At 40.2% G+C, this 14,964-nt stretch overlaps 1 protein-coding gene across 4 annotated transcripts in view; it reads right to left on the bottom strand.

The window, feature by feature from the left end:
* COL14A1 (collagen type XIV alpha 1 chain) overlaps window positions 1–14,964 on the bottom strand; it is a 230,554-nt gene that overhangs the window by 135,340 nt on the left and 80,250 nt on the right. For 3 of the 4 annotated variants that reach the window (XM_069731833.1, XM_069731832.1, XM_069731834.1), the window contains one exon: window positions 3,983–4,126. The exons of the other annotated variant lie outside the window; for it this stretch is intronic. In XM_069731833.1, the coding sequence (XP_069587934.1) occupies window positions 3,983–4,126 (144 nt within the window). The remainder of the gene's footprint in view (window positions 1–3,982; window positions 4,127–14,964) is intronic. 4 annotated transcript variants of the gene reach the window in all.

Genomic DNA, 14,964 nt, shown 5'->3' with positions numbered 1-14,964 from the left:
ATCAATGACTAGGTTCCAAAAGAGGACTCCTATGGATCGCCATGGCAGGAATCATAGTCTCAAAGAAAAAAATATTGAAATAAACAAAGTACACCATCAGCAATAACTGCTATAAATGTGAAAGATAATTACCTGCGTAGGCACAGAAAATGACCACGGTCCACAGCGTGTACCCACCCCAACGCACGTTTCGGCGTAATGAGCCTGGCCGTTTCTGGTTGCACATGTGACCTGAGTGATTTCATCCTTCCCCCCCTGGTTTTTCCTGAATACCCTGTTTTATGTATATTTAATAAAGTATCATTTTTCCACTATATAGTTTCTGGGTGTTTGATCGTCTTTTTTCTATGGTAGTATAGTTTCAGTTAGCGATTATCCCATAGTTTATCCTTTATGGCCCATTACTACTTTTGATTATATTTTATGTTGTAACTACAGTTATATGGGCATGCTTCCCATGAAGTTGTGGTTCTTATATTGTATACCTAGAGTAAAGAAGGTTTAATCATAATCACAGATGGCGATTCTTTACTGCATAAGCATTGAGACTATGGATTCTTCACTGTAAAAGCTTTAAGGTCATGGATTCTTTAGGGTATATGCACACGTAGAATGGTCCGCATTTTTGCTGCAGATTTATCGCGGATTTACCGCAGTTTTTGTGCGGATTTCACTGCGGTTTTACGCCTGCGGTTTTCTACTGGAGCAAATGTAAAACCGCTGCGGAATCCGCAGAAAAGAAATGAAATGCTGCGGAATGTAAACCGCTGCGTTTCCGCTCGTTTTCTTTCCGCAGCATGGGCACAGCGTTTTCTGTTTCCCATAGGTTTACATTGTAATGTAAACTCATGGGAAACTGCTGCGGACCCGCAGCTGCGGAACCGCTGCAGATCCGCAGCAAAATCCGCAGCGTGTGCACATACCCTTACTGTACGAGCAGTGAGACTATGGATTCTTTACTGTACGAGCAGTGAGACTATGAATTCTTTTCTTCACAAGCAATGACACCATGGATTCTTTACAGTACAAGCAGTGAGACTATGGATTCTTTACAGTATGATCAGTGTGACTATGGATTCTTTACTGTATGAGCAGTGAGACTATGGATTCTTTACTGTATGAGCAGTGAGACTATGGATTCTTTACTGTACAAGCAGTGAGACTATGAATTCTTTTCTTCACAAGCAATGACACCATGGATTCTTTACAGTACGAGCAGTGAGACTATGGATTCTTTACAGTATGATCAGTGTGACTATGGATTCTTTACTGTATGAGCAATGAGACTATGGATTCTTTACTGTTCGAACAATGTGAGTATGGATTCTTTACTGTACGAGAAGAGAAACTATGGATTCTATACAGTATAAACAGTGAGACTATGGATTCTTTACTGTTCGAACAATGTGAGTATGGATTCTTTACTGTACGAGAAGAGAAACTATGGATTCTATACAGTATAAACAGTGAGACTATGGATTCTTTACTGTTCGAACAATGTGAGTATGGATTCTTTACTGTACGAGAAGAGAAACTATGGATTCTATACAGTATAAACAGTGAGACTATGGATTCTTTACTGTTCGAACAATGTGAGTATGGATTCTTTACTGTACGAGAAGAGAAACTATGGATTCTATACAGTATAAACAGTGAGACTATGGATTCTTAATTGTATAAGCATTGAGACTATGGATTCATTACAGTAAGAGCAGTGAGACTAAGGATTCTTTATTGTATGAGCAGTGAGACTATGGATTCTTTACTGTACGACCAGTGAGACTATGGATTCTATACTGTACGAACAGTGAGACTATGGATTTTTTACAGTATAAGCAGTGAGACTATGGATTCTGTACTGTACGAGCAGTGAGACTATGAATTCTTTACTGTATGAGCAGTGAGACTATGGATTTTTTACAGTATGACCAGTGAGACTATGGATTCTATACTGTATGAACAGTGAGACTATGGATTTTTTACAGTATAAGCAGTGAGACTATGGATTCTGTACTGTACGAGCAGTGAGACTATGAATTCTTTACTGTATGAGCAGTGAGACTATGAATTCTTTACTGTATGAGCAGTGAGACTATGGATTTTTTACAGTATAAGCAGTGAGACTATGGATTCTTTACTGTATGAGCAGTGAGACTATGGATTCTATACTGTACGAACAGTGAGACTATGGATTTTTTACAGTATAAGCAGTGAGACTATGGATTCTGTACTGTACGAGCAGTGAGACTATGGATTCTTTACTGTATAAGCAGTGAGACTAAGGATTGTTTACTGTACGAGCAGTGAGACTATGGATTCTATACTGTACGAACAGTGAGACTATGGATTTTTTACAGTATAAGCAGTGAGACTATGGATTCTGTACTGTACGAGCAGTGAGACTATGGATTCTTTACTGTATAAGCAGTGAGACTATGGATTGTTTACTGTACGAGCAGTGAGACTATGGATTCTTTACTGTATGAGCAGTGACACTAAAGATTATTTAATTTATGAGAAGAGAAATTATGGATTTTTTACTGTACAGGTATTTTTATATATTTTTTGCTGTATTCTTTACAGACAATGGATTCGTTAGCGTACGAGCAGTGAGACTATGGATCTCTCTGCACATAATATTGTAATGGTTGATTACTTGATTCACTAAAAATGTTCAAGAAGGGGCTGGATAGTTTTCTTGAGAAATAAAGTATTACAAGTTATGGGAACTAGATTCTGTAATGGGAGTCTATTCTGTAATAGTCTGATTGCCGTATGTGGAGTCAGGAAGGACTTTTTCCTTTAATATGGGGCCATTGCCATCTGCCTCACGGGGTTTTGGTTTACCTCTGGATCGGCATGACAGGTTATAAGCCGAACTTGATGAACCCCCCCAAGGGGTATTCCAGCCAAACATATCAATCGCTTATCTACTGGAGTCCGACCACTGGAACTTCACTGATAGTAAAAATGAAGGAGTGAGGACGAGGGTCTTCCATTCTAGCTATCAGTGAGGGTCCCAGCAGTGGTACCCCCAGATTTTACATTTATATCACATATCTATAGTTAGGGGATAAATGATTCTGTCATATTCATGGTACCGCTATACTGCACACAAACATAGTACCAGTAAATCATATGTATATACAAATTACACCACATGTACACATAACAAATACCTACATACACATTACACACATATATTCTACACTTACTGTACAGCTACATTACACACTGTGAAGGTTCCCAGCACTTTCTACCCCTTTTACTTCTTTCCGGCCCCCTAGAGCTGCTGCCTGCATCAAGTTACAACAGCCAGAAAGAAGTTCTGGCTGCTGTAACCTGAAGGACTCTATTCCTACCTAACTTCTCCACAGAAGAGTGATTGCAGTTGTACTTGGGATCTTCAACTTCAGGGGTCCAGAACTTTCACATATGAAGAGATCAATGTTGATTAAAGGGAACCTGTCACCTGAATTTGGCGGGACTGGTTTTGGGTCATATGGGCGGAGTTTTCGGGTGTTTGATTCACCCTTTCCTTACCCGCTGGCTGCATGCTGGCTGCAATATTGGATTGAAGTTCATTCTCTGTCCTCCATAGTACATGCCTGCACAAGGCAAGATTGCTTTGCGCAGGCGTGTACTATGGAGGACAGAGAATGAACTTCAATCCAATATTGCAGCCAGCATGCAGCCAGCGGGTAAGGAAAGGGTGAATCAAACACCTGAAAACTCCGCCCATATGACCCAAAACCAGTCCCGCCAAATTCAGGTGACAGAGTCCCTTTAAGGGGAGCCCTGATGCAGATTTTATAGCGGTGCCCCGTAAGTTCATGGTACCCCTCTAAATAAAGGTATGGCTTCATTATAATAATTGGAGTGGAAAGTGATGTAGATGTAACTGAAAGCCGCCGTCACCGGCGTCGCCCCTTCTCCTGTCCCTCCTGGGTATCTGCGATCAGTCACAGTCACGGTTACCTACTTCTAAATTCTCCCCGTATCGGCACGCTTTCATCATCTTCATTAAATGCAATGACCTGCACGGCATAACTGCGGTCAGGATCCAGTCTCTGAATGACTGCTCGGGTCGCTGTGTTTTGAAGATTTAGTTGGTTGGTTTTCCCACCTGAACATAAGAAGACATTAAGTCAGAAATCCATCATCAAGCTGAAATAACGAAAGTGCAGCCTGACTGTATCTGCTTACATGGCACAGGACCCTTATGGTCACCAGCCAGGGTACGGCACAAAGTGAGAATAATCACTGCAGGACTGGGGTCACTCTCTCCTGACAACACAATATATTCATGAATGTTTATTACAAAATATGATTATTAGAAAATGCTTTAAAGAGCAACTCAAATTAATATGAAAATTATATGTTAATGTCCATGGGGGCAGTATTATACCACGTATATTGTACATAGGGGCAGTATTATAGTAGTTATATTCTTGTACATAGGAGCAGTATTATAGTAGTTATATTCTTGTACATAGGGGCAGTATTATAATAGTTATATTCTTGTACATAGAGGGCAGTATTATAGTAGTTATATTCTTGTACATAGGAGCAGTATTATAGTAGTTATATTCTTGTACATAGAGGGCAGTATTATAGTAGTTATATTCTTGTACATAGGAGCAGTATTATAGTAGTTATATTCTTGTACATAGAGGGCAGTATTATAGTAGTTATATTCTTGTACATAGGAGCAGTATTATAGTAGTTATATTCTTGTACATAGAGGGCAGTATTATAGTAGTTATATTCTTGTACATAGAGGGCAGTATTATAGTAGTTATATTCTTGTACATAGGAGCAGTATTATAGTAGTTATATTCTTGTACATAGGAGCAGTATTATAGTAGTTATATTCTTGTACATAGGAGCAGTATTAAAGTAGTTATATTCTTGTACATAGGAGCAGTATTATAGTAGTTATATTCTTGTACATAGGAGCAGTATTATAGTAGTTATATTCTTGTACATAGGAGCAGTATTATAGTAGTTATATTCTTGTACATAGGGGCAGTATTATAGTAGTTATATTCTTGTACATAGGAGCAGTATTTTAGTAGTTATATTCTTGTACATAGGAGCAGTATTTTAGTAGTTATATTCTTGTACATAGGAGCAGTATTATAGTAGTTATATTCTTGTACATAGGGGCAGTATTATAGTAGTTATATTCTTGTACATAGGGGCAGTATTATAGTAGTTATATTCTTGTAGATAGGAGCAGTATTATAGTAGTTATATTCTTGTACATAGGACAGTATTATAGTAGTTATATTCTTGTAGATAGGAGTAGTATTATAGTAGTTATATTCTTGTAGATAGGACAGTATTATAGTAGTTATATTTTTGTACATAGGGGTCAGTATTATAGTAGTTATATTCTTGTACATAGGAGCAGTATTATAGCAGTTATATTCTTGTACATAGGGGCAGTATTATAGTAGTTATATTCTTGTACATAGGGGCAGTATTATAGTAGTTATATTCTTGTACATAGGAGCAGTATTATAGTAGTTATATTCTTATACATATGAGCAGTATTATAGTAGTTATATTCTTGTACATATGAGCAGTATTATAGTAGTTATATTCTTGTACATAGGGGCAGTATTATAGTAGTTATATACTTGTACATAGGGGCAGTATTATAGTAGTTATATTCTTGTACATAGGAGCAGTATTATAGTAGTTATATTCTTGTACATAGGAGCAGTATTATAGTAGTTATATACTTGTACATAGGGGCAGTATTATAGTAGTTATATTCTTGTACATAGGAGCAGTATTATAGTAGTTATATTCTTGTACATAGGGGCAGTATTATAGTAGTTATATTCTTGTACATAGGAGCAGTATTATAGTAGTTATATTCTTGTACATAGGGGCAGTATTATAGTAGTTATATTCTTGTAGATAGGAGCAGTATTATAGTAGCTATATTCTTGCAGATAGGGGCAGTATTATAGTAGTTATATTCTTGTAGATAGGAGCAGTATTATAGTAGTTATATTCTTGTAGATAGGAGTAGTATTATAGTAGTTATATTCTTGTAGATAGGGGCAGTATTATAGTAGTTATATTCTTGTAGATAGGAGCAGTATTATAGTAGTTATATTCTTGTACATAGGGGCAGTATTATAGCAGTTGTATTCTTGTACATAGGAGCAGTATTATAGTAGTTATATTCTTGTACATAGGAGCAGTATTATAGTAGTTATAGTCTTGTACATAGGAGCAGTATTTTAGTAGTTATATTCTTGTAGATAGGAGCAGTATTATAGTAGTTATATTCTTGTAGATGGGGGCAGTATTATAGTAGTTATATTCTTGTAGATAGGAGCAGTATTATAGTAGTTATATTCTTGTAGATAGGGGCAGTATTATAGTAGTTATATTCTTGTACAGGGCCGCCATCAGGGCATTACAGCCGTGACTGGCGTATGGGGCCCGGTGAGCAGAGCTCTTACCTGCTCACCGGGCCCCTACCGGCAGCCGCAGGCTGAACCGGGCCCTTAGCGGCGGCCGGCGCTACAGCTGTACGCTATTGACGTGCGGGCCCGCGCCCGCACGTCAATAGTTAACAGCCGCCAGCCGCAGCGTGCAGGTCGCCGGCGTCTGACGTCATTGTCAGTCGCCGGCGAGTGCACGGTGCAGCTGCTTGGAGAGAGGAGTGCGGCAGGTAAGTAGAACTTTTTTTTTTCTGAGAGCGGCGATGCGGGGGGGGGGGGGGGGGAAGGCATGGGGCCCAGGGCAGTAAAGCTGGACACAGGGTGGGGGCCCGGGGGCAGTAAAGCTGGACACAGGGTGGGGGCCGGGGGGCAGTAAAGCTGGACACAGGGTGGGGGCCCGGGGGCAGTAAAGCTGGACACAGGGTGGGGGCCCGGGGGCAGTAAAGCTGGACACAGGGTGGGGGCCCGGGGGCAGTAAAGCTGGACACAGGGTGGGGGCCCAGGGCAGTAAAGCTGGACACAGGGTGGGGGCCCGGGGGCAGTAAAGCTGGACACAGGGTGGGGGCCCGGGGGCAGTAAAGCTGGACACAGGGTGGGGGCCCAGGGCAGTAAAGCTGGACACAGGGTGGGGGCCCGGGGGCAGTAAAGCTGGACACAGGGTGGGGGCCGGGAGGCAGTAAAGCTGGACACAGGGTGGGGGCCCGGGGGCAGTAAAGTTGGACACAGGGTGGGGGGCCCGGGGGCAGTAAAGCTGGACACAGGGTGGGGGCCCGGGGGCAGTAAAGCTGGACACAGGGTGGGGGCCCGGGGGCAGTAAAGCTGGACACAGGGTGGGGGCCCGGGGGCAGTAAAGCTGGACACAGGGTGGGGGCCCGGGGGCAGTAAAGCTAGACACAGGGTGGGGGCCGGGGGGCAGTAAAGCTGGACACAGGGTGGGGGCCCGGGGGCAGTAAAGCTGGACACAGGGTGGGGGCCCGGGGGCAGTAAAGCTGGACACAGGGTGGGGGCCGGGGGGCAGTAAAGCTGGACACAGGGTGGGGGCCGGGGGGCAGTAAAGCTGGACACAGGGTGGGGGCCGGGGGGCAGTAAAACTGGACACAGGGTGGGGGCCGGGGGGCAGTAAAGCTGGACACAGGGTGGGGGCCGGGGGGCAGTAAAGCTGGACACAGGGTGGGGGCCGGGGGGCAGTAAAGCTGGACACAGGGTGGGGGCCGGGGGGCAGTAAAGCTGGACACAGGGTGGGGGCCGGGGGGCAGTAAAGCTGGACACAGGGTGGGGGCCGGGGCAGTAAAGCTGGACACAGGGTGGGGGCCGGGGGGCAGTAAAGCTGGACACAGGGTGGGGGCCGGGGGCAGTAAAGCTGGACACAGGGTGGGGGCCGGAGGGCAGTAAAGCTGGACACGGGGGGGCAGAGTGCTGGACAGAGATTGGGCAGAGTGCTGGACAGAGATGGGGCAGAGTGCTGAACAGAGATGGGGCAGAGTGCTGGACAGAGATTGGGCAGAGTGCTAGACAGAGATGGGGCAGAGTGCTGAACAGAGATGGGGCAGAGTGCTGGACAGAGATGGGGCAGAGTGCTGGACAGAGATGGGGCAGAGTGCTGGACAGAGATGGGGCAGAGTGCTGGACAGAGATGGGGCAGAGTGCTGGACAGAGATGGGGCAGAGTGCTGGACAGAGATGGGGCAGAGTGCTGGACAGAGATGGGGCAGAGTGCTGGACAGAGATGGGGCAGGATTGGAAACAGATGGGGCAAGATTGGAGACAGATGGGGCAGGATGGATACGATGGAGACAGATGGGGCAGGATGGGGAGATCATATGGGGCAGAATGGATACCCATGAGGGCAGGATGGGAGAACATATGGCTGGAGCCTGGAATGAGACACACGGGGGCTAGGATGGCGAATATTACCATAGGGGCTAATTAAGGGATATTATTATTGCAGTGATGTATTTATTTTATTTTTTGAGTATACTGTTTTAAATGGGGGGGAGGTCCTGTTACTGTGTAGAGTGATACTATGTTGCCTTCTTCATGTGGTGTAATGTAGAAGTTGGGAAAATTAAGTAATGTGTTCTACAAGCGGAACTCGAGATAACTGTTTTATTTCCTGCAGAGACGAGTCCTGGCTGGATGAAGTGATGGCGGTCTGTGCTGGATGAAAGATGAAGGACTTCACCTAGAGACGTCACTGGTGAGTCAGTGTTACCTATACACTGACACTATACACTGTATACTATATATAGAGGTCCTGTGTACAATGTCACCAGTGATCACTGTATTACCTATACATTATATACAGAGCTCCTGTGTATAATGTCACCGGTGATCACTGTATTACCTGTACACAGACACTGCTTACTAATTACAGATCTCCTGTGTATAATGGCACTGATGGTGATAGTATTGTGGGTTTTTTTTATTACTGATCAGTATTGTAGTATTCAGTCATTTGTGGTTATATGCGGTCTGGTCATGGTGTAGCGGTATTTGTTCCTTGTATTTTATATTATTCGATCACTGTGGTGGTAATATGTCATCTGGTCATAGTGCTGTGGTATTTGTTCCTTGTATGTGATATTATAGGTCATTTTAAAAATTGAAAAATAAATAAAAATATACCTAAATTGTATTGCATATTTTAACAAATATTTAGTAGGTTACAGTAGAGTAGGGCCCGGCCAAAAGTGTCTACCGTGTTATGGTGGCAGCTTAAAAAATCTTTTGGCCAAAACAAAAGCTGCCGGCTATATGTGTGATCTGGTGATGGGAACTGTTAATGTGTGATAGGTGAGAAGTGGAGATTTTCCAAGAGAGAGCGGTGGGACTGTGGACAGTTCGTGGGGTGGAGCCTGGAGGCTGGGCTGGGGTGGAGCCTGGGCGGAGTTTCAAGGGGGCCCCGAAAATTTTGCCAGTATGGGGCCCCAAAATTTCTAGTGGCAGCCCTGTTCTTGTACATAGGGGCAGTATTATAGCAGTTGTATTCTTGTACATAGGAGCAGCATTATAGTAGTTCTATTCTTGTAGATAGGAGCAGTATTATAGTAGTTATATTCTTGTACATAGGGGGCAGTATTATAGTAGTTATATTCTTGTAGATAGGGGCAGTATTACAGTAGTTATATTCTTGTACATAGGGGCAGTATTTTAGTAGTTATATTCTTGTAGATAGGAGCAGTATTATAGTAGTTATATTCTTGTAGATAGGGGCAGTATTATAGTAGTTATATTCTTGTAGATAGGGGCAGTATTATAGTAGTTATATTCTTGTAGATAGGGGCAGTATTATATTAGTTATATTCTTGTAGATAGGAGCAGTATTATAGTAGTTATATTCTTGTAGATAGGGGCAGTATTATAGTAGTTATATTCTTGTACATAGGGGGCAGTATTATAGTAGTTATATTCTTGTAGATAGGGGCAGTATTATAGTAGTTATATTCTTGTAGATAGGGGCAGTATTATAGTAGTTATATTCTTGTACATAGGGGGCAGTATTATAGTAGTTATATTCTTGTAGATAGGGGCAGTATTACAGTAGTTATATTCTTGTACATAGGGGCAGTATTTTAGTAGTTATATTCTTGTAGATAGGGGCAGTATTATAGTAGTTATATTCTTGTAGATAGGAGCAGTATTATAGTAGTTATATTCTTGTAGATAGGGGCAGTATTATATTAGTTATATTCTTGTAGATAGGAGCAGTATTATAGTAGTTATATTCTTGTAGATAGGGGCAATATTATAGTAGTTATATTCTTGTACATAGAAGCAGTATTATAGTAGTTATATTCTTCTACATAGGGGCAGTATTATAGTAGTTATATTCTTGTACATAGGGGGCAGTATTATAGTAGTTATATTCTTGTAGATAGGGGCAGTATTATAGTAGTTATATTCTTGTACATAGGGGCAGTATTATAGTAGTTATATTCTTGTAGATAGGGGCAGTATTATAGTAGTTATATTCTTGTACATAGAAGCAGTATTATAGTAGTTATATTCTTCTACATAGGGGCAGTATTATAGTAGTTATATTCTTGTAGATAGGAGCAGTATTATAGTAGTTATATTCTTGTACATAGGGGGCAGTATTATAGTAGTTATATTCTTGTAGATAGGGGCAGTATTATAGTAGTTATATTCTTGCAGCTAGGGGCAGTATTATAGTAGTTATATTTTTGTAGATAGGAGCAGTATTATAGTAGTTATATTCTTGTAGATAGGGGCAGTATTATAGTAGTTATATTCTTGTACATAGGGGCAGTATTATAGTAGTTATATTCTTGTAGATAGGGGCAGTATTATATTAGTTATATTCTTGTAGATAGGAGCAGTATTATAGTAGTTATATTCTTGTAGATAGGGGCAGTATTATAGTAGTTATATTCTTGTACATAGAAGCAGTATTACAGTAGTTATATTCTTCTACATAGGGGCAGTATTATAGTAGTTATATTCTTGTAGATAGGAGCAGTATTATAGTAGTTATATTCTTGTACATAGGGGGCAGTATTATAGTAGTTATATTCTTGTAGATAGGGGCAGTATTATAGTAGTTATATTCTTGTAGATAGGAGCAGTATTATAGTAGTTATATTCTTGTAGACAGGGGCAGTATTATAGTAGTTATATTCTTGTACATAGGGGCAGTATTATAGTAGTTATATTCTTGTAGATAGGGGCAGTATTATATTAGTTATATTCTTGTAGATAGGAGCAGTATTATAGTAGTTATATTCTTGTAGATAGGGGCAGTATTATAGTAGTTATATTCTTGTACATAGAAGCAGTATTATAGTAGTTATATTCTTCTACATAGGGGCAGTATTATAGTAGTTATATTCTTCTACATAGGGGCAGTATTATAGTAGTTATATTCTTGTAGATAGGAGCAGTATTATAGTAGTTATATTCTTGTACATAGGGGGCAGTATTATAGTAGTTATATTCTTGTAGATAGGAGCAGTATTATAGTAGTTATATTCTTGTACATAGGGGGCAGTATTATAGTAGTTATATTCTTGTAGATAGGGGCAGTATTACAGTAGTTATATTCTTGTACATAGGGGCAGTATTATAGTAGTTATATTCTTGTACATAGAAGCAGTATTATAGTAGTTATATTCTTCTACATAGGGGCAGTATTATAGTAGTTATATTCTTCTACATAGGGGCAGTATTATAGTAGTTATATTCTTGTACATAGGGGCAGTATTATAGTAGTTATATTCTTCTACATAGGGGCAGTATTATAGTAGTTATATTCTTCTACATAGGGGCAGTATTATAGTAGTTATATTCTTGTAGATAGGAGCAGTATTATAGTAGTTATATTCTTGTACATAGGGGGCAGTATTATAGCAGTTATATTCTTGTAGATAGGAGCAGTATTATAGTAGTTATATTCTTGTACATAGGTGGCAGTATTATAGTAGTTATATTCTTGTAGATAGGGGCAGTATTACAGTAGTTATATTCTTGTACATAGGGGCAGTATTATAGTAGTTATATTCTTGTACATAGAAGCAGTATTATAGTAGTTATATTCTTCTACATAGGGGCAGTATTATAGTAGTTATATTCTTCTACATAGGGGCAGTATTATAGTAGTTATATTCTTCTACATAGGGGGCAGTATTATAGTAGTTATATTCTTGTAGATAGGAGCAGTATTATAGTAGTTATATTCTTGTACATAGGGGGCAGTATTATAGTAGTTATATTCCTGTAGATAGGGGCAGTATTACAGTAGTTATATTCTTGTACATAGGGGCAGTATTATAGTAGTTATATTCTTCTACATAGGGGCAGTATTATAGTAGTTATATTCTTGTAGATAGGGGCAGTATTATAGTAGTTATATTCTTGTACATAGAAGCAGTATTATAGTAGTTATATTCTTCTACATAGGGGCAGTATTATAGTAGTTATATTCTTCTACATAGGGGCAGTATTATAGTAGTTATATTCTTGTAGAAAGGAGCAGTATTATAGTAGTTATATTCTTGTACATAGGGGGCAGTATTATAGTAGTTATATTCGTGTACATAGGGGGCAGTATTATAGTAGTTATATTCTTGTAGATAGGGGCAGTATTATATTAGTTATATTCTTGTAGATAGGGGCAGTATTATAGTAGTTATATTCTTGTACATAGGGGCAGTATTTTAGTAGTTATATTCTTGTAGATAGGAGCAGTATTATAGTAGTTTTATTCTTGTACATAGGGGGCAGTATTATAGTAGTTATATTCTTGTACATAGGGGGCAGTATTATAGTAGTTATATTCTTGTAGATAGGGGCAGTATGATAGTAGTTATATTCTTGTAGATAGGGGCAGTATTATAGTAGAAAAAGCAGAAGTCCAGCGCGGGTGATGTCCATAAAAAATACCTTTTATTCCATATTCGTTAAAAGCACATAAATCCAAAGTCCATCTTCATATCCATAGACACAAAAACAGGTGATTCATACCAGTGACAGTCACAGGCTTAAAGTGCATTAAAATCATACGCGTTTCAACGGTCGTGCCGCCTTACTCATTGTGATAAAAATAAAATGAAAGAGGGCTGCCATATAGGACTAGGCCCATTAGGTTACACCCCCTGATCTTGCAGACAACAGAAACAGGGCAACACCTATAGGTAATTAATGAGTTTAGCCTGAAATTTGCATGTACAAATACTAAGCTTAAGGCAGGAGAAAGAGAGGGGGGGGAAAAAAAAAAAAGTCTATGGACTTTTATATGGATGTTATATATACAAGAATTATAACTTATCATTCATAATAATTCATAAGATCCTGCCGGATATTCATGCCTAGGGGGGCTCTGGACTTAAGTTGATACATCCACCATATCTCTCTGTTGGTTATTTTTCTTTTCATATCTCCCCCTCGGAATGGAGCTTTAACCCTTTCAATCCCGCGGACCTCCAATGAGCTGACATCCCCATTGTGTTTATGGATGAAGTGTCTTATGGGTGATTTTATTCACTGCATCAGACAAGTGCCTCCTTATTCTCACTTTCAGGGGACCCCCTGTGCACCCCACATATTGCTGCTCACAGGTGGTGCAATTCATCAGATACACCACATTGGAGGTGTTGCAGTTAATGTAGTGGTTAATTTTGTAGGTCTTTTTGGTGACAGATGAGTGGAATTCCTTACTGTTCACCATGTGTTTACAGCAGGTGCAGATATTGTGCCCACACTTGTATGTGCCTTTAGTACTGAGCCAGTTTTCTTTCTCTTTTAACCTTTTGTCCTCACTAATAAAAAGGCAGTATTATGATGGAAGATTATAATTGAGAGGGGAGCAGGATCGCACTAAATATCAGAAAAGAAAAAGCAACGAAGATCAGCTCACCTCCTCTCAGGCCCAGCGCACGGATCATGCAGTGCAGCAAGTAGTTTGAAGAAAAAGCAGAAGTCCAGCGCGGGTGATGTCCATAAAAAATACCTTTTATTCCATATTCGTTAAAAGCACATAAATCCAAAGTTCAAAGAGATTACTGATATCATCAGAAAAAGAATCCCTATGCTGAGCCAGGATAAAAAGCTGAACCAAATCCTGTGCAAACCAGTGCGCTATATCGCTAAAAAAGCCCCCAGTCTGAACAGCATCTTATCCCCCAGCCTCTTTATTAGTGAGGACAAAAGGTTAAAAGAGAAAGAAAACTGGCTCAGTACTAAAGGCACATACAAGTGTGGGCACAATATATATATATATATATATATATATATATATATATATATATATATATATATATAATATCTGCACCTGCTGTAAATATATGGTGAACAGTAAGGAATTCCACTCATCTGTCACCAAAAAGACCTACAAAATGAACCACTACATTAACTGCAACACCTCCAATGTGGTGTATCTGATGAATTGCACCACCTGTGAGCAGCAATATGTGGGGTGCACAGGGGGTCCCCTGAAAGTGAGAATAAGGAGGCATCTGTCTGATGCAGTGAATAAAATCACCCATAAGAGCTCTGCTGCATCCAAACACTTCATCCATAAACACAATGGGGATGTCAGCTCATTGGAGGTCCGCGGGATTGAAAGGGTTAAAGCTCCATTCCGAGGGGGAGATATAAAAAGAAAAATAACCAACAGAGAGATATGGTGGATGTATCAGCTTAAGTCCAGAGCCCCCCTGGGCATGAATATCCGGCAGGATCTTATGAATTATTATGAATGATAAGTTATAATTCTTGTATATATAACATCCATATAAAAGTCCATAGACTTTTTTTTTTTTTTCCCCCCCCTCTCTTTCTCCTGCCTTAAGCTTAGTATTTGTACATGCAAATTTCAGGCTAAACTCATTAATTACCTCTAGGTGTTGCCCTGTTTCTGTTGTCTGCAAGATCAGGGGGTGTAACCTAATGGGCCTAGTCCTATATGGCAGCCCTCTTTCATTTTATTTTTATCACAATGAGTAAGGCGGCACGACCGTTGAAACGCGTATGATTTTAATGCA

Source organism: Ranitomeya imitator, chromosome 6 (genome assembly GCF_032444005.1).
Source record: "Ranitomeya imitator isolate aRanImi1 chromosome 6, aRanImi1.pri, whole genome shotgun sequence".
Classification (NCBI taxonomy): domain Eukaryota; kingdom Metazoa; phylum Chordata; class Amphibia; order Anura; family Dendrobatidae; genus Ranitomeya; species Ranitomeya imitator.
This window is presented reverse-complemented; position numbering and strand designations above follow the sequence as displayed.